At 61.9% G+C, this 17,755-nt stretch overlaps 2 protein-coding genes across 2 annotated transcripts; both read right to left on the bottom strand.

Moving 5' to 3' along the window:
- Nucleotides 1-2,290: 2,290 nt before the first annotated feature.
- Nucleotides 2,291-7,824, bottom strand: LOC146420625 (maestro heat-like repeat-containing protein family member 7). The gene is made up of 15 exons (XM_085048080.1): nt 7,525-7,824; nt 7,190-7,248; nt 6,936-7,085; nt 6,601-6,752; nt 6,243-6,390; nt 5,810-5,997; nt 5,583-5,720; nt 5,197-5,311; nt 4,888-5,025; nt 4,504-4,680; nt 4,215-4,370; nt 3,977-4,078; nt 3,552-3,654; nt 3,208-3,264; nt 2,291-2,679 (listed from the first exon to the last, which is right to left on the bottom strand). The coding sequence occupies exons 1-15, from the start codon at nt 7,643-7,645 to the stop codon at nt 2,480-2,482; spliced, it is 2,004 nt and encodes a 667-aa protein (XP_084904206.1). The 5' UTR covers nt 7,646-7,824; the 3' UTR covers nt 2,291-2,479.
- A 3,961-nt stretch (nt 7,825-11,785) lies between these two features.
- On the bottom strand, nt 11,786-17,282 carry LOC146420624 (maestro heat-like repeat-containing protein family member 7). The gene is made up of 15 exons (XM_085048077.1): nt 16,984-17,282; nt 16,649-16,707; nt 16,395-16,544; nt 16,060-16,211; nt 15,702-15,849; nt 15,269-15,456; nt 15,042-15,179; nt 14,651-14,765; nt 14,342-14,479; nt 13,958-14,134; nt 13,669-13,824; nt 13,431-13,532; nt 13,007-13,109; nt 12,663-12,719; nt 11,786-12,370 (listed from the first exon to the last, which is right to left on the bottom strand). The coding sequence occupies exons 1-15, from the start codon at nt 17,102-17,104 to the stop codon at nt 12,171-12,173; spliced, it is 2,004 nt and encodes a 667-aa protein (XP_084904203.1). The 5' UTR covers nt 17,105-17,282; the 3' UTR covers nt 11,786-12,170.
- Between the last annotated feature and the right edge of the window lie 473 nt (nt 17,283-17,755).

Below are 17,755 nucleotides of genomic sequence, written 5' to 3'. Positions count from 1 at the left end.
CCTATAAGCCACTTTAACTTTTCCCCCCACAAAGTTAAACACCCTCTAGTACCATGACGGAACTGCCCCATTCTCCTCCATGTCTACCCGCCCAGGGCTGCCCCAGGGCAATTCCCACACTGCTCCCGGCAGCCCCCCGGCGCCTCGCCCAGAGGCACACAGCCACAGCGGCTGGCAGTTCCCGCGCCTCGCGGCTGAGGGGAGCGGCGGGGCGGAGCCGCTCGATGCTGGGCGGGAAACGTACCCTGCGGCGCGGAGGAGGCGGCGGCGGCTGCGCAGCAGGGAGTGGCGCGGGCCTGCCGTGTCCCTCAGGGCGCCCGCGGCCCCTCAGCGGCCCTGGCGTGCGTGCGGGCAGCCGCGTGTCCCCTCAGCGACACACGGCATGCCCGGCTGCCCCTCGGGTGACCATCGCGATCCCTCAGTGACCCTGACGTACCCTCAGGAACACGACAGACTCCTGCCTCTCCTTCAGTGACGCCCGTGTCTGCTCCGTGCGACCCACATCACCTGGCACACGCATTCCCCTCAGAGACCTTCATGGCCCCTCAGCGACACACGTGCCTCCGCCTCAAATGTCCTTCGTGTCCCCTCAGCATAAAAAGGGGTACCCTCCTCCCCCTCAGTGACCCCCATATCCCCTCAGGGGAATCCGCAGCACCTGACACCCTCTTCCCCCTCAGTGACCCTCGTGTCCCTTCAGTGGCCTTCAGAGACCATCACGGCGTCTCAGCAACGCACAGGGCATCCATCTTCCCTTCAGTGAGATAAAAGGCACCTGCCACCCGCTCAGGGAACCTCCTGTCCCCTCAGCATCCCATGGGGCACCCTCCACTCCCTCAGTGACCCTCGCATTCCATCAGCAAATGGAGGGACACCAGCCACCCCCTCAGCGATGCACCCTGGGTACAGGCAGTCATGCCGGGCAGGGGCCATCAGCTGGCAGAGTCACGCCGGGCAGGGGCCACCAGCCGGCAGAAAGCTGCTGGGGCTGGGGGAAAAGCCCTGCTCTCCTTACAGGTGGGGCTGGGAGTTGGGAGAGCTCCATTTGCCCCCTCAAGTGCAGAGACAAGGGATCTCACCCTCCTTGTAGGGCTGCACCTCTCTCCGGGAAGCCCAAGGAGCGTGATGGCAAAAGGCCAATGACAGCAAAGCAAAGACCCAGCCCTGCTCACTGAGGGTCACTGAGGGAGTGGAGGGTGCCGCAAGTGATACTGAGGGGACGTGTGGCTCACTGAGGGAAAATGAGGGGACATCCACCAGTGGCTCACGTCCACTGAGTCTACTGAGCCCTTTCCCTGGACAGGACCCATCTGGAACTGCAAAGCTCACACGCTCACGTATCCGTGCCCCGGGAGCGCCCTTGGCCCAGAGGGCCTTGCTCATGGTGCCTCTTGGGCTCAAAGCTGCTGCTCTTCTTCCTCTGTCTTGCCCAAAGCCACAGAGGTCAGCCTCCCCCGCAACAAGAGGAACAAGACTCAATACCCAGGCAGTCAAGCTCATGGCCTAAGGCTGAGCAGGGCCAGGGCCCCAGTCGCAAGGACAGGGAGGGCAGGCGCCCAGCCCCACAACCCCTGGGCCCACAGGTCTGAAAGGCTGGGAGCAGGGGTACACACCTCATTTTGGGAGGTCCCTCCAACCGGTCAGTGAGGGACATGCCTTGGGGAAACACCAGAGCAGCCGGGTTGCAGGAACAGGGCGGCTGCCTGAGGGCTTCTTCTGGCCTCTGACACTCAATTCCTCAGCGCTTCCCACCACCCCATCCCCTCAGGGGCCTCCTGTCCCCTTGCAGCCTCCTGCTGCCCACCCCCTCACGCATCCCCCTCGTGCCTTCCCACTGCCTTGTCCCGTCAGGGCCTGGGCAGCACCTCATCCCTGCAGGCCTCCCACCGTCCCGTCCCCTCAGGGTCTCCCCCAGCCCGGCCATCCTGCCCGGCCGTGGCGCAGCCCCGACGAAGCTCCAGAGGAGCCCCGGATCAAGAGGCACCAGGGAGTCCTCAGCAATCCAGCCAGCAACACACGGGCAGGAGGACACAGGTGGAGCTTCCAGGCTGCCAGAGGGCTTGTGGCCATCTCCAGGCACCAGTCTCGCAGGGATCCCCGCAGCTGTGGCCTCTGCCAGCCCGCTCCGTTGGAAGTGTTTGGGCTTCGGCAGAACCAGCGAAGGCCAAGGGGCTTCTGGCCACTTCCATACTGCATGCCTGGGCAACTTGCTGGGCACAAGCACCCGTCTTCCCCTCTTCCCCTATGCCCTGCAGACACTGGGCACCAAAAGAAAGATCCTGGCACGGGGTGTATTATAACACATTCTGTATTTGAGAATTATATTAACAATATCAATTACATTACTGCTAACATAATATTAATTACATTAGCAATATATGAACCCTTTTTTTAGGGCATACTAAAAAAAAATTGAAGTCTTCATAAAAACAGATGTTCCCCGCTGACTCAGGTGGCCCCAGCAGACAGAGCACACAGATCAGCTCTCAACAGAGCTCCAGCAGCGCAGCCATCCACAGCCTCGCAGACGAGGCCGTGTCTTCCATGCCTGCTGGAGCTGCTCTTGCAGCCTCTGCGCTCTGGACAAACGAGTCCTCTGGACAGCCTGGAGGATGTAGAAGGTTTGAAGGGCCAGGTTTGCAGTGGCGGGGCTGACATCATCTGCCATGTCTTCGAGGGCTGCAAGAGAGAGGAAGAGAGCCACGGTCAGAGCCTGGATCTGTCAACAGAGCTCCAGCAGCGCAGCCATCCACAGCCTCGCAGATGAGGCCGTGTCTTCCATGCCTGCTGGAGCTGCTCTTGCAGCCTCTGCACTCTGGACAAGGGAGTTCTCTGGACAGCCTGAAGGATGTATAACGTTTGAAGGGCCAGGTTTGCGATGGTGGGGCTGATGTCATCTGCCATGTCTTCGAGGGCTGCAAGAGAGAGGAAGAGAGCCACGGTCAGAGCCTGGATCTGCGGGAACCCGAGGAGAGTTCCCCGGCCAGGGCCATCCCCGCCAGCCTTTGCCATGGCCAGGGACGAGCAGGGACCAACGGGATCAGCCGGAAGGTGCTGGCCACGAATCCCCCACGTGCCCCTGAAATCTCTCTGTGCTCTACCCACGCCGCCCCTCGTCCACACAGGGCGCAGAGCCATCCAGAGCCGGGACAGGGATTGCAGCTCCTCCCTGCCAGCCCCCGCTGACACCCCACTGCCCTCACTCACCCTTGCAGATGATGTGGAATTCTTCCTGCTGCCCCCTCAGATGCCGCCCGAGAATCCCTGGCAACACAGAACCCTGTGTCACAGCCCCAGCGGCACAGCTCCCCCACAGCGGCGCTGCCAGCCCCGGGGCCACAAGGCGCCCGCGCCGGCAGCGCTCAGCCCGGGCCCTTGCCGCATCCGGACGCCCAAGGAAGGGCACGGCTCCCTGCGAGAGCGGGGCGGCAGCAGCCCCGAGGCCAGGCGGGGCTGCAGAGCCCTGGCCACGGATGCCGCTGCCGGGGCAGCAGCCGGGGCTGGGGCCGAGCTGCGGCGGGGCGGGGCGGGAGCCCGGGATCGTGCCTCACCCAGGAACCTGACGGCCTCCTCTCGCAGGGACTCCTGTGGGCTGTCCAGGTAGGGCAGGGCGTGGCGCAGGTACTCGGCCGCCCGGCTCCTGTCCTTTGCCAGCTGGAGAGAGCGCCAGGAGGGAAAGCTTGGCGTGGGCTCTGCCCCTTGGCCTGCCCAGCCCTGGCCTCCCCTGCCCGCCAGCAGCCGCTGGCGCCGCGCTTTGGAGGGGGCAGAGGGCCGGAGTGCTGCCCGGGGAGCCGCACAGCCCAGCCGGGCCGGGGCTCCATCGGCACCCGGCTCGGGGCCAGGGCAGGCTGGAGAAGAGCCCGTGTGGTTCCTGCGTGCAGCAGTGGGCAGGGGCACCGCTGCCAGCCCCACACACTGGCCACCAGGGGAGGGGGTTTTCTCCAGGCTGGGGCTGTGGCTTTCAGGCCATCCTTACCAGGCACTCGCCAAACTTCCACAGCTGGTTCTTCTTCACCAGCTGCTTCAGATCCCGTCTCTTCAGGAACTTGGCCACAGCAAGGAGCACTTCCTGAGAGGCCTGCATAGCAGCAGAGACCCACAGATGGCACCCCAGCTCAGGGCACAGGACGCCTGGAGCGCAGCCCATGAGGCACCAGGGCAGGAGTCAGCTGAGCCCCCTCTCAGGGGGACTCCAGCAACCCATCAGTCCTCACCTCTGCCACAGATGTCTTCTCATCATGGCAGTGGAAGTAGAGTGGGAGCAGGCTCTGCCACGCTTTTGTCTTCAGGGCCTTTTTTCCCTTCTCCCCTGTAAAAGTCACCAACCCTTCGAAGACAAACATGGAGAGCCGCTGCACCAGGCTATTATCCTGTCAGAAAGGAAGAAAAAAAGACCTCAGCACTGGCTGCTCTGGGCTCACCTGGGCACACGCCTGAAAATCCACAGGGCACAAAAAGCCCAGGCCAGGACTAGTGCCCGTGCCTGGGGGCACAGAGCCTTACATTGTCAAAGAGTGGCAGGAGCGCCTCAGCCAGCTGCAGGGCGGTGGGGCTGGGGAGCGGCACGACTTTGTCCGACACTCTATAGCCCAGTGCAGTGAGTGTCATTGCAACCATGTCTCCATCTCTGTCCTCCAGTAGTTTCATGAGGCTTTCAGTCAGACTCCACACTCTTTCGGCCTGTGCAGAACACAAGGTTGTGCAACCACATCCTGCCGCCGCATGGCCCAGAGGCCAAAGGCCTGTCCCAAAGCACTCAGGCAGCTGAGCCGGCAGGCAGGAGAGCTGGGAGCAGCTGCCTCAGCTCCTGAAGCACAGCCAAGCCTGGCTGGCTGCTTTGCCCAGCCCCACGCTGCCATCGAGGCTTCAGCCACTGCCCCTTCTCACCATTGAGGGATCGTCAATGAACTCCAGGAGGGCCCTGAGCGCCAGGCGACGTCTCTCCCTGCACTCGCTCTGCAGGTGCCTTGACACGATTTTCAGGACTCTGTTACCACTTTTCGTCAAGTCCAGGCAGTCAAGGACCTGAAAGGCACAGGCAGTGACAGGGGAGCCAGCTGGCAGGAGCCCAGAACCAGTCAGCACAGGGCCCAGGCAGCAGCACAGGGCATGGGCACCGTTCCAGGCAGCTGCGGCTATGAGAGGGCAGAGAGCTGGGAGGCAGCTGGGCGAGGCAGCGCTGGCCTTCAGGCTCACCTCCGCAAGGAATGCCAGGGCGGGCAGCTCCCAGCGTGGCTCCTCCCTGCTGAGCAGGTTGAGCATATGATGAACGATCTGGGCACACAAGGGTTCGGAGACAAAGGATATCTCCCTGGAAGGCAAGCAAAGGAACCAAGTCCCTGAGCTGGGGGGATAAACCTCTCCCAGGACTGACTCACAAGCGGGCTGGACCAGCATCCCTGGAGGGATGTGGGCAAATTGGGAGGCGGCTCCTTCTGGACACCTTCCTCTCCCAGCCTTTTCCTGTCTGCTTGGCCATCCCTCAGTGACAAGGCCCGCTGGCCCACAACCATGGGGACTGTGTAGGGCACCCCAGGCACAGAGCACAAATGCCGAGGGCTGTGGGGAGAAGGGGATCTCACCTGGCCAGCACACCCACGGCATAGTGGTGGGTGTCAGCACAGAGCAGTGTGTCCCAGCCACGCCTGCGTTCCATTGCCAGCACCACTTGCGCACACTGCCGTCGGCAGAGCAGGGCCTTGAGGGTCCTCACTGCGAAGCTGTGTGCAGAGCAAAGCCCAGGTCACGCTGGGACCGCTGGCTCCTCCCCTGGGGACATGGGAGGGACAGGAGGACTGGCATGGAGCACCTGTTGGGGTTGGTGGCAAGGCCGTGTTGCTCCTGGCATCCCTTCCAGAAGGTTTCAACCTCATCTGGCATCTCCAAAGTGCTGAAGAACACTTGGAAGAGCAGATGCACAAAGACAATCGGGAAAAACGCCATCAGAACGTGTTGGCCGCAGGGCACCTGGAGGATCTTCCACATCACCACCGTTGCCTGCAAAAGACAAACCGCGCCGAGACAGCGCTCAGTGCCGAGGTGTCCGTGTGGCAGGGCCCGAGCGTGGGAGGGAGAGGCCAGGGGAGAGGCAGGGGAAGCACCGGGCCTGGTGGCCCTGGACCTGCCCCTAGGCCAGGTTTCAGCCCAGCGCCTGAGGCAGGGAGATGCACTGGGGGAAGGAGGATGGAGAGCTGCGGGAGAGGCGAGCTGGGGGTGAGCAAAGGCCACTTCCACAAACTCACAGCCAGGGCAAAGACATCCCTGTTGTCCCCATCAGAGGTGCACGTGCTGTGCTTTGGCCAGTTTGCCAGCACATCAAGGAGAGTCAGCATCGCTGGCCTCACAGTCCTGGGCGAGGACATGATCGCCTCCCACATGGTCATGGCAGCTCTGTGGGGTCAGAGCTCTGTGTCAGGAGAGTCTCTGCCACAGCACCGTGCCATAGGCAGCTGTGGGGGCCCAGGCTGCCTTCCAGCCCTGTCTATGCCCACTGCCCACACGCCCAGTGGACAGGCTCCTGAGGGGACAGACCCCAGGGACAGGTTCCACAGGGTGATGGGCTGGTGAGCCCTGAGCCCTCTGGGCAGGTGGGTCCTGTACCTGTCACACGATGGGGCCACACGCAGGAGGGTTATCACTACGTCAGCGGGGTATTGCTCCATCAGATCCAGAAGTATTTTATACGCAGCGTGCTCTGAAGACTCGTTATTGGCGTTGAGCCATCGGTGGATGTACCTCACTATGGGTGGCACCTGCAGAAGGCCCAGGGAGAGTTTGAAAGCTGCCAGAGGGAGTAATGTCCCCAGCTTCCCCAGAGAAGTGCCTCCCTTCCCACCACACCGTGATGGCCTCAAAGGCTTAAAGGTACTAGTGGGCATGGCTTGGGAAGCCAAGCAATTCCTGGAGAGCTCCAGCCCTGGCCACAGGCTGCTTACTTGCTTTGGATTGGAAACCCCGTGCTTCATAACCAAATCCAGCAGGGTAGCACTGGTCTTCGTTTTGAAGGTGGCCGAGTATGCTCTGGCCCTAGCTTTCCTGATGCTGGTCTCTTCCTCCCGAAGACTCTTGATAAATCTGCACACACTCTGTAGGAGAAGGGCAAGAAGAGAGGGATACTCCATGGAGTTCTCCAGGCGCTCAACTGAACGGTGACAGCAAGCCCAGCCCCAGTGGGGATGGCTGCAGCTACCTGCGCTGTTCGGCGGAAGCGATCAAGAGCAGAGTCCCGCTCTTGTGTCTGGTCCGTGCCTGCATGTGGGAAAGAGTGAGCACAGCCAGGGCTGAGGGGCTGCAGGAGAGGCCAGAGAACACAGCCCAGGCCTGTGCTGCCCAGGCAGGGACAGCCCCGGGATGCCCAGGGGATGCAGCACGGCTGCAGCAGGGGTCAGCCCCAGCCCCTCTTCTAGTCTATCCATGGGGCATGGAATGGGATGGGATGGGATGGGATGGGATGGGATGGGATGGGATGGGATGGGGCCAAGCTGGCTGCAGGCACCAGCCCTGTGGCCCAGCTCTGCCACTCACCCGTCTGCAGCGGCTGGACCTGCTCCACCTCTCCAGGCTGCTGTGCTGGGGCAGCTCCAGGGCCTTCTTCCTCCTCCTCCTCCCAGGCCACCTTGGGCTCGCTTGGGGGTTTCTGCTCCATGTCTGTGACCGGAACAATGGCTGCTTGCAGGAGAGATGCCTTGGGAAAGCTCTGGGTAAGCAAGTGCTGCAGTCGTGCCTTGAAGGCACCTGCAAGAGAGAAGTCTTGGGAAGGCTACAGGACAGCAAGTCCTGCACTCTGGTCTTGAGGGCTCCTGCCAAAAGGACAGGAGACTCCTCGTCCTTGGTGACTGTGGTCACCAAGTCCCACGGTCTGGCCTCGAGGGCACAGGCCACAGGGATAGGCAACGCCTCGGAGAAGCTCCGAGTCACCAAGTCCCGCGGTCTGCCCTCGGGGGCAGCTGCAAAAGAGAAGCCTCGAGGATGCCACAGGTCACCAAGTCCTGTGGCTTGGCCTCGGGGGCACCTGCCAAAGAGAAGCCTCGAGGAGGCCACAGGTCACCAAGTCCTGTGGCTTGGCCTCGAGGTCACCTGCAGGAAGAACGCCTCGGAAAAGCTCTGGGTCAGCAAGGAACGAGTGCGCTGTGGGAAATCCTCACGGCAACGCTCTGTCCCGTCCTGTCCCGTCGCGTGCTCCGAGCACTGAGGCTTAGCTGTGTCGCTTCCAGCACCTATGTCACGGCGTGTCACAAAGGGCCCATGGACACGCCGTCCCGTGGCATCCCACGATGACCATGCTGCACCATGTCACAAAGGGCGCTTGCACACGCTGCCACCTGTCCTGGGGCCGCCCCCACCCCAGGATGGCTGCTAGCCATCCTAAACACAGGGGTGACACACACACAAGGAAGGCGTGGGCCAGGGCACCAATGCTGCTCTGAGCCCTGGGGCTTGGGGAGCACTGAAATCAGCAGGTGTGGCAGAGTCCCCACAAAAGCACACCTGCCACCCCCCCGTACCCTGGCAGTGCTGGTGCCCGTCTGCTGCCACACAGACCTGTGCCCCCGCCGGGCTTCTCTGCCAGGGGGCAGCCAAAGCCAACGGGCAGGTGCCCGATGGCAGGAGCAGCTGGAGCAGCTGGAGGCAATGCTTGGTATCTGTCAGATGATGTTGCTCCTTCCTGGAATGATTGTTTTTCATGGAAGGGATTAGCAGCAGCACCAGAACACCATCAGCTGTTGCGTTTCACGGGACAAAGTGATTCTACAGAGACACTGTCATGTTTCCTTGTGGTCTTCTGTCTGTTTTTCTGGGAAAAACATTCGTCCATCCTCTGATGTTCAACGCTGCAGTTGCTGCGTGTCTGGCTGTGGCAGCTCACGTCCAAACACAACTGGATGCCTACTTGGCAAGGCAATGGACGGCCACCAACTGGGAAGCTCAAGCATGGCTATATTTAAAGCTTCCAACAATCTCTTCTCCATCTCCAAAGGCAAACACATGTTGGAAAATTGCAATTTGGAGAATTGCAATGCTCCCGGGATGCAAATTATCACAAAAGAAAGCAGCAAGGATTGCGCACAAAGCCTTTGGAAACACTCCCTAGATGAATTCAAGTCTCTCCCATGCAGGGCTGTCACAGCTGAGCTTCTACGCTGCCGCATGGTTTCAGGGTGAGCGGGAAGAAGTCCACAATGTTCATGTACAGTCTGAAATGGGGATGCAGGGTTGGACCGAAGGCTTTCCTCAGGGGGATGGTGCTGAAATCCAGTGCGTTCTGGGGCGCCAGCATGACAGAGCTCAGCAGGTCTGACGGACAGCCTGTGCAAGGAACAAGCGAGATCTGGTGTTGTGGGTGCCTGGCACTGGGCTTCTGGAGAATGATTGCCTGAGAAGGTGCCACTCGCTCGCTCTCCGCTGCCACAGATAGGCAGAGGAGAGGAAAACAAATTTAACAAAGGGGTCATGAGTACATTTGTTGTACACCAATTACAACATGTAATAACAAGGTGGTTTGGGGTTTTTTTTCCACTTTATTAAAGGGGCTGCAGGTGCCAGTCTGGGTGCTTAGCCTTCTAAGCAAATTGTATTTATATCAGACGACTAGAAATACATGTAAAGAGTGCATGCACCAGCGTGCCAGCTTTGGGAACAAAAATTGATAGCGTTTAGGGACAGGCTGCGATCTCACAGGGTGGGAGCGCTGAAAAGCCCAGTCCGCTCCCGGCAGCCCCCCGGCGCCTCGCCCAGAGGCACACAGCCACAGCGGCTGGCAGTTCCCGCGCCCCGCGGCTGAGGGGAGCGGCGGGGCGGAGCCGCTCGATGCTGGGCGGGAAACGTACCCTGCGGCGCGGAGGAGGCGGCGGCGGCTGCGCAGCAGGGAGTGGCGCGGGCCTGCCGTGTCCCTCAGGGCGCCCGCGGCCCCTCAGCGGCCGTGGCGTGCCTGCGGGCAGCCGCGTGTCCCCTCAGCGACACACGGCATGCCCGGCTGCCCCTCGGGTGACCATCGCGATCCCTCAGTGACCCTGACGTACCCTCAGGAACACGACAGACTCCTGCCTTCCCTTCAGTGACGCCCGTGTCTGCTCCGTGCGACCCACATCACCTGGCACACGCATTCTCCTCAGAGACCTTCATGGCCCCTCAGTGACACACGTGCCTCCGCCTCAAATGTCCTTCGTGTCCCCTCAGCATAACAAGGGGTACCCTCCTCCCCCTCAGTGACCCCCATATCCCCTCAGGGGAATCCGCAGCACCTGACACCCTCTTCCCCCTCAGTGACCCTTCAGTGGCATGCGGGGCACCCACGTGGCCTTCAGAGACCATCACGGCGCCTCAGCAAAGGACAGGGCATCCATCTTCCCTTCAGTGAGATAAAAGGCACCTGCCACCCGCTCAGGGAACCTCCTGTCCCCTCAGCATCCCTTGGGGCACACTCCACTCCCTCAGTGACCCTCGCGTTCCATCAGCAAATGGAGGGACACCAGCCACCCCCTCAGCGATGCACCCTGGGTACAGGCAGTCATGCCGGGCAGGGGCCATCAGCCGGCAGAGTCACGCCGGGCAGGGGCCACCAGCCGGCAGAGTCATGCCGGGCAGGGGCCACCAGCCGGCAGAGTCATGCCGGGCAGGGGCCACCAGCCGGCAGAGTCATGCCGGGCAGGGGCCATCAGCTGGCAGAAAGCTGCTGGGGCTGGGGGAAAAGCCCTGCTCTCCTTACAGGTGGGGCTGGGAGTTGGGGGAGCTCCATTTGCCCCCTCAAGTGCAGAGACAAGGGATCTCACCCTCCTTGTAGGGCTGCACCTCTCTCCAGGAAGCCCAAGGAGCGTGATGGCAAAAGGCCAATGACAGCAAAGCAAAGACCCAGCCCTGCTCACTGAGGGTCACTGAGGGAGTGGAGGGTGCCGCAAGTGATACTGAGGGGACGTGTGGCTCACTGAGGGAAAATGAGGGGACATCCACCAGTGGCTCACGTCCACTGAGTCTACTGAGCTCTTTCCCTGGACAGGACCCTTCTGGAACTTGCAAAGCTCGCACGCTCACGTATCCGCGCCCCGGGAGCGCCCTTGGCCCAGAGGGCCTTGCTCATGGTGCCTCTTGGGCTCAAAGCTGCTGCTCTTCTTCCTCTGTCTTGCCCAAAGCCACAGAGGTCAGCCTCCCCCGCAACAAGAGGAACAAGACTCAATACCCAGGCAGTCAAGCTCATGGCCTAAGGCTGAGCAGGGCCAGGGCCCCAGTCACAAGGACAGGGAGGGCAGGCGCCCAGCCCCACAACCCCTGGGCCCACAGGTCTGAGAGGCTGGGACCAGGGGCACACACCTCATTTTGGGAGGTCCCTCCAACCGGTCAGTGAGGGAGATGCCTTGGGGAAACACCAGAGCAGCCGGGTTGCAGGAACAGGGCGGCTGCCTGAGGGCTTCTTCTGGCCTCTGACACCCAATTCCTCAGGGCTTCCCACCACCCCATCCCCTCAGGGGCCTCCTGTCCCCTTGCAGCCTCCTGCTGCCCACCCCCTCACGCATCCCCCTCGTGCCTTCCCACTGCCTTGTCCCATCAGGGCCTCGGCAGCACCTCATCCCTGCAGGCCTCCCACCGCCCTGTCCCCTCAGGGTCTCCCCCAGCCCGGCCATCCTGCCCGGCCGTGGCGCAGCCCCGACGAAGCTCCAGAGGAGCCCCGGATCAAGAGGCACCGGGGAGCCCTCAGCAATCCAGCCAGCAACACACGGGCAGGAGGACACAGGTGGAGCTTCCGGGCTGCCAGAGGGCTTGTGGCCATCTCCAGGCACCAGCCTCGCAGGGATCCCCGCAGCTGTGGCCTCTGCCAGCCCGCTCCGTTGGAAGTGTTTGGGCTTCGGCAGAACCAGCGAAGGCCAAGGGGCTTCTGGCCACTTCCGCACTGCACGCCTGGGCAACTTGCTGGGCACAAGCACCCGTCTTCCCCTCTTCCCCTATGCCCTGCAGAGACTGGGCACCAAAAGAAAGATCCTGGCACGGGGTGTATTATAACACATTCTGTATTTGAGAATTATTTTAACAATATGAATTACATTACTGCTAACATAATATTAATTACATTAGCAATATATGAACCCTTTTTTTAGGGCATACTAAAAAAAAATTGAAGTCTTCATAAAACCAGATGTTCCCCGCTGACTCAGGTGGCCCCAGCAGACAGAGCACACAGATCAGCTCTCAACAGAGCTCCAACAGCGCAGCCATCCACAGCCTCGCAGACGAGGCCGTGTCTTCCATGCCTGCTGGAGCTGCTCTTGCAGCCTCTGCACTCTGGACAAGCGAGTCCTCTGGACAGCCTGGAGGATGTAGAAGGTTTGAAGGGCCAGGTTCGCAGTGGCGGGGCTGACATCATCTGCCATGTCTTCGAGGGCTGCAAGAGAGAGGAAGAGAGCCACGGTCAGAGCCTGGATCTGCGGGAACCCGAGGAGAGTTCCCCGGCCAGGGCCATCCCCGCCAGCCTTTGCCATGGCCAGGGACGAGCAGGGACCAACGGGAACAGCCGGAAGGTGCTGACGACGAATCCCCCACGTGCCCCTGAAATCTCTCTGTGCTCTACCCACGCCGCCCCTCGTCCACACAGGGCGCAGAGCCATCCAGAGCCGGGACAGGGATTGCAGCTCCTCCCTGCCAGCCCCCGCTGACACCCCACTGCCCTCACTCACCCTTGCAAATGACATCGAATTCTTCCTGCTGCCCCCTCAGATGCCGCCCGGCGATCCCTGGGAACACAGAACCCTGTGTCACAGCCCCAGCGGCACAGCTCCCCCACAGCGGCGCTGCCAGCCCCGGGGCCACAAGGCATCCTGCGCCGGCAGAGCTCAGCCCGGGCGCTTGCCGCATCCGGGCGCCCAGGGAAGGGCACGGCTCCCTGCGAGAGCGGGGCGGCAGCAGCCCCGAGGCCAGGCGGGGCTGCAGAGCCTTGGGCACGGATGCCGCTGCCGGGGCAGCAGCCGGGGCTGGGGCCGAGCTGCGGCGGGCGGGGCAGGAGCCCGGGATCGTGCCTCACCCAGGAACCTGACGGCCTCCTCTCGCAGGGACTCCTGTGGGCTGTCCAGGTAGGGCAGGGCGTGGCGCAGGTACTCGGCCGCCCGGCTCCTGTCCTTTGCCAGCTGGAGAGAGCACCAGGAGGGAAGGCTTGGCGTGGGCGCTGCCCCTTGGCCTGCCCAGCCCTGGCCTCCCCTGCCCGCCGGCAGCCGCTGGCGCCGCGCTTTGGAGGGGGCAAAGGGCCGGGTGCCGCCCGGGGAGCCGCACAGCCCAGCCGGGCCGGGGCTCCATCGGCACCCGGCTCGGGGCCAGGGCAGGCTGGAGAAGAGCCCGTGTGGTTCCTGCGTGCAGCAGTGGGCAGGGGCACCGCTGCCAGCCCCACACACTGGCCACCAGGACAGGGGGTTTTCTCCAGGCTGGGGCTGTGGCTTTCAGGCCATCCTTACCAGAGACTCGCCAAACTTCCACAGCTGGTTCTTCTTTACCAGCTGCTTCAGATCCCACCTCTTCAGGAACCTGGCCACAGCAAGCAGCACTTCCTGAGAGGCCTGCATAGCAGCAGAGACCCACAGATGGCACCCCAGCTCAGGGCACAGGCCGCCTAGAGCACAGCCCATGAGGCACCAGGGCAGGAGTCAGCTGAGCCCCCTCTCAGGGGGACTCCAGCAAGCCACGAGTCCTCACCTCTGCCACAGATGTCTTCTCATCATGGCAGTGGAAGTAGAGTGGGAGCAGGCTCTGCCGCGCCTTTGTCTTCAGGGCCTTTTTTCCCTTCTCCCTCACAGAAGTCACCAAGCCTCGGAAGACAAACATGGAGAGCTGCTGCACCAGGCTATTATCCTGTTGGAAAGGAAGAACAAAAGACCTCAGCATTGGCTGCTCTGGGCTCACCTGGGCACACGCCTGAAAATCCACAGGGCACAGAAAGCCCAGGCCAGGACTAGTGCCCGTGCCTGGGGGCACAGAGCCTTACATTGTCAAAGAGTGGCAGGAGCGCCTCAGCCAGCTGCAGGGCGATGGGGCTGGGGAGCGGCACGACTTTGTCCGACACTCTATAGCCCAGTGCAGTGAGTGTCATTGCAACCATGTCTCCATCTGTGTCCTCCAGTAGCTTCATGAGGCTTTCCGTCAGCCTCCACACTCTTCCGGCCTGTGCAGAACACAAGGTTGTGCAACCACACCCTGCCGCCGCAGGGCTCAGAGGCCAAAGACCCGTCCCAAAGCACTCAGGCAGCTGAGCTGGCAGGCAGGAGAGCTGGGAGCAGCTGCCTCAGCTCCTGAAGAACAGCCAAGCCTGGCTGGCTGCTTTGCCCAGCCCCACGCTGCCATCGAGGCTTCAGCCACTGCCCCTTCTCACCATTGAGGGATGGTCAATGAACTCCAGGAGGGCCCTGAGCGCCAGGCGACGTCTCTCCCTGCACTCGCTCTGCAGGTGCCTTGACACGATTTTCAGGACTCTGTTACCACTTTTCGTCAAATCCAGGCAGTCAAGGACCTGAAAGGCACAGGCAGCGACAGGGGAGCCAGCTGGCCAGAGCCCAGAACCAGTCAGCACTGGGCCCAGGCAGCAGCACAGGGCATGGGCACCGTTCCAGGCAGCTGCGGCTATGAGAGGGCAGAGAGCTGGGAGGCAGCTGGGCGAGGCAGCGCTGGCCTTCAGGCTCACCTCCGCAAGGAATGCCAGGGCGGGCAGCTCCCAGCGTGGCTCCTCCCTGCTGAGCAGCCAAAGCATGTGGTGGACGATCTGGGAAGACAAGGGTACGGAGACACGAGACATCTCCCTGGAAGAAGAGAAAAGGAACCAAGTCCTTGAGATGGGGGGACAGACCTCTCCCGGGTCTGTCTCACAGAGGCCTGGTCTTTGACCAGCATCCCTGGAGGGATGTGGGCAAATTGGGAGGCGGCTCCTTCTGGACACCTTCCTCTCCCAGCCTTTTCCTGTCTGCTTGGCCATCCCTCAGTGACAAGGCCCGCTGGCCCACAACCAGGGGGACTGTGTGGGGCACCCCAGGCACAGAGCACAAATGCCGAGGGCTGCGGGGAGAAGGGGATCTCACCTGGCCAGCACACCCACGGCATAGTGGTGGGTGTCAGCACAGAGCAGTGTGTCCCAGCCACGCCTGCGTTCCATTGCCAGCACCACTTGCGCACACTGCCGTCGGCAGAGCAAGGCCTTGAGGGTCCTCACTGCGAAGCTGTGTGCAGAGCAAAGCCCAGGTCACGCTGGGACCGCTGGCTCCTCCCCTGGGGACATGGGAGGGACAGGAGGACTGGCATGGAGCACCTGTTGGGGTTGGTGGCAAGGCCGTGTTGCTCCTGGCATCCCTTCCAGAAGGTTTCAACCTCATCTGGCATCTCCAAAGTGCTGAAGAACACTTGGAAGAGCAGATGCACAAAGACAATCGGGAAAAACGCCATCAGAACGTGTTGGCCGCAGGGCACCTGGAGGATCTTCCACATCACCACCGTTGCCTGCAAAAGACAAACGGCGCCGAGACAGCACTCAGTGCCGAGGTGTCCGTGTGGCAGGGCCCGAGCGTGGGAGGGAGAGGCCAGGGGAGAGGCAGGGGAAGCACCGGGCCTGGTGGCCCTGGACCTGCCCCTAGGCCAGGTTTCAGCCCAGCGCCTGAGGCAGGGAGATGCACTGGGGGAAGGAGGATGGAGAGCTGCGGGAGAGGCGAGCTGGGGGTGAGCAAAGGCCACTTCCACAAACTCACAGCCAGGGCAAAGACATCCCTGTTGTCCCCATCAGAGGTGCACGTGCTGTGCTTTGGCCAGTTTGCCAGCACATCAAGGAGAGTCAGCATCGCTGGCCTCACAGTCCTGGGCGAGGACATGATCGCCTCCCACATGGTCATGGCAGCTCTGTGGGGTCAGAGCTCTGTGTCAGGAGAGTCTCTGCCACAGCACCGTGCCATAGGCAGCTGTGGGGGCCCAGGCTGCCTTCCAGCCCTGTCTATGCCCACTGCCCACACGCCCAGTGGACAGGCTCCTGAGGGGACAGACCCCAGGGACAGGTTCCACAGGGTGATGGGCTGGTGAGCCCTGAGCCCTCTGGGCAGGTGGGTCCTGCACCTGTCACACGATGGGGCCACACGCAGGAGGGTTATCACTACGTCAGCGGGGTATTGCTCCATCAGATCCAGAAGTATTTTATACGCAGCGTGCTCTGAAGACTCGTTATTGGCGTTGAGCCATCGGTGGATGTACCTCACTATGGGTGGCACCTGCAGAAGGCCCAGGGAGAGTTTGAAAGCTGCCAGAGGGAGTAATGTCCCCAGCTTCCCCAGAGAAGTGCCTCCCTTCCCACCACACCGTGATGGCCTCAAAGGCTTAAAGGTACTAGTGGGCATGGCTTGGGAAGCCAAGCAATTCCTGGAGAGCTCCAGCCCTGGCCACAGGCTGCTTACTTGCTTTGGATTGGAAACCCCGTGCTTCATAACCAAATCCAGCAGGGTAGCACTGGTCTTCGTTTTGAAGGTGGCCGAGTATGCTCTGGCCCTAGCTTTCCTGATGCTGGTCTCTTCCTCCCGAAGACTCTTGATAAATCTGCACACACTCTGTAGGAGAAGGGCAAGAAGAGAGGGATACTCCATGGAGTTCTCCAGGCGCTCAACTGAACGGTGACAGCAAGCCCAGCCCCAGTGGGGATGGCTGCAGCTACCTGCGCTGTTCGGCGGAAGCGATCAAGAGCAGAGTCCCGCTCTTGTGTCTGGTCCGTGCCTGCATGTGGGAAAGAGTGAGCACAGCCAGGGCTGAGGGGCTGCAGGAGAGGCCAGAGAACACAGCCCAGGCCTGTGCTGCCCAGGCAGGGACAGCCCCGGGATGCCCAGGGGATGCAGCACGGCTGCAGCAGGGGTCAGCCCCAGCCCCTCTTCTAGTCTATCCATGGGGCATGGAATGGGATGGGATGGGATGGGATGGGATGGGATGGGATGGGATGGGATGGGGCCAAGCTGGCTGCAGGCACCAGCCCTGTGGCCCAGCTCTGCCACTCACCCGTCTGCAGCGGCTGGACCTGCTCCACCTCTCCAGGCTGCTGTGCTGGGGCAGCTCCAGGGCCTTCTTCCTCCTCCTCCTCCCAGGCCACCTTGGGCTCGCTTGGGGGTTTCTGCTCCATGTCTGTGACCGGAACAATGGCTGCTTGCAGGAGAGATGCCTTGGGAAAGCTCTGGGTAAGCAAGTGCTGCAGTCGTGCCTTGAAGGCACCTGCAAGAGAGAAGTCTTGGGAAGGCTACAGGACAGCAAGTCCTGCACTCTGGTCTTGAGGGCTCCTGCCAAAAGGACAGGAGACTCCTCGTCCTTGGTGACTGTGGTCACCAAGTCCCACGGTCTGGCCTCGAGGGCACAGGCCACAGGGATAGGCAACGCCTCGGAGAAGCTCCGAGTCACCAAGTCCCGCGGTCTGCCCTCGGGGGCAGCTGCAAAAGAAACGCCTCGGAAAAGCTCCGAGTCACCAAGTCCTGTGGCTTGGCCTCGGGGGCACCTGCAAAAGAGAAGCCTCGAGGAGGCCACAGGTCACCAAGTCCTGTGGCTTGGCCTCGAGGTCACCTGCAGGAAGAACGCCTCGGAAAAGCTCTGGGTCGGCAAGGAACGAGTGCGCTGTGGGAAATCCTCACGGCAACGCTCTGTCCCGTCCTGTCCCGTCGCGTGCTCCGAGCACTGAGGCTTAGCTGTGTCGCTTCCAGCACCTATGTCACAGCATGTCACAAAGGGCCCATGGACATGCCGTCCCGTGGCATCCCACGATGACCATGCTGCACCATGTCAC

The sequence above is a fragment of the Lichenostomus cassidix genome, unplaced genomic scaffold (assembly GCF_008360975.1).
Source record: "Lichenostomus cassidix isolate B80296 unplaced genomic scaffold, HeHo_3.0 HiC_scaffold_780, whole genome shotgun sequence".
Lineage (NCBI taxonomy): Eukaryota > Metazoa > Chordata > Aves > Passeriformes > Meliphagidae > Lichenostomus > Lichenostomus cassidix.
Note: the sequence above shows the minus strand (reverse complement) of the source record. Positions and strands in the feature narration are given on the sequence as shown.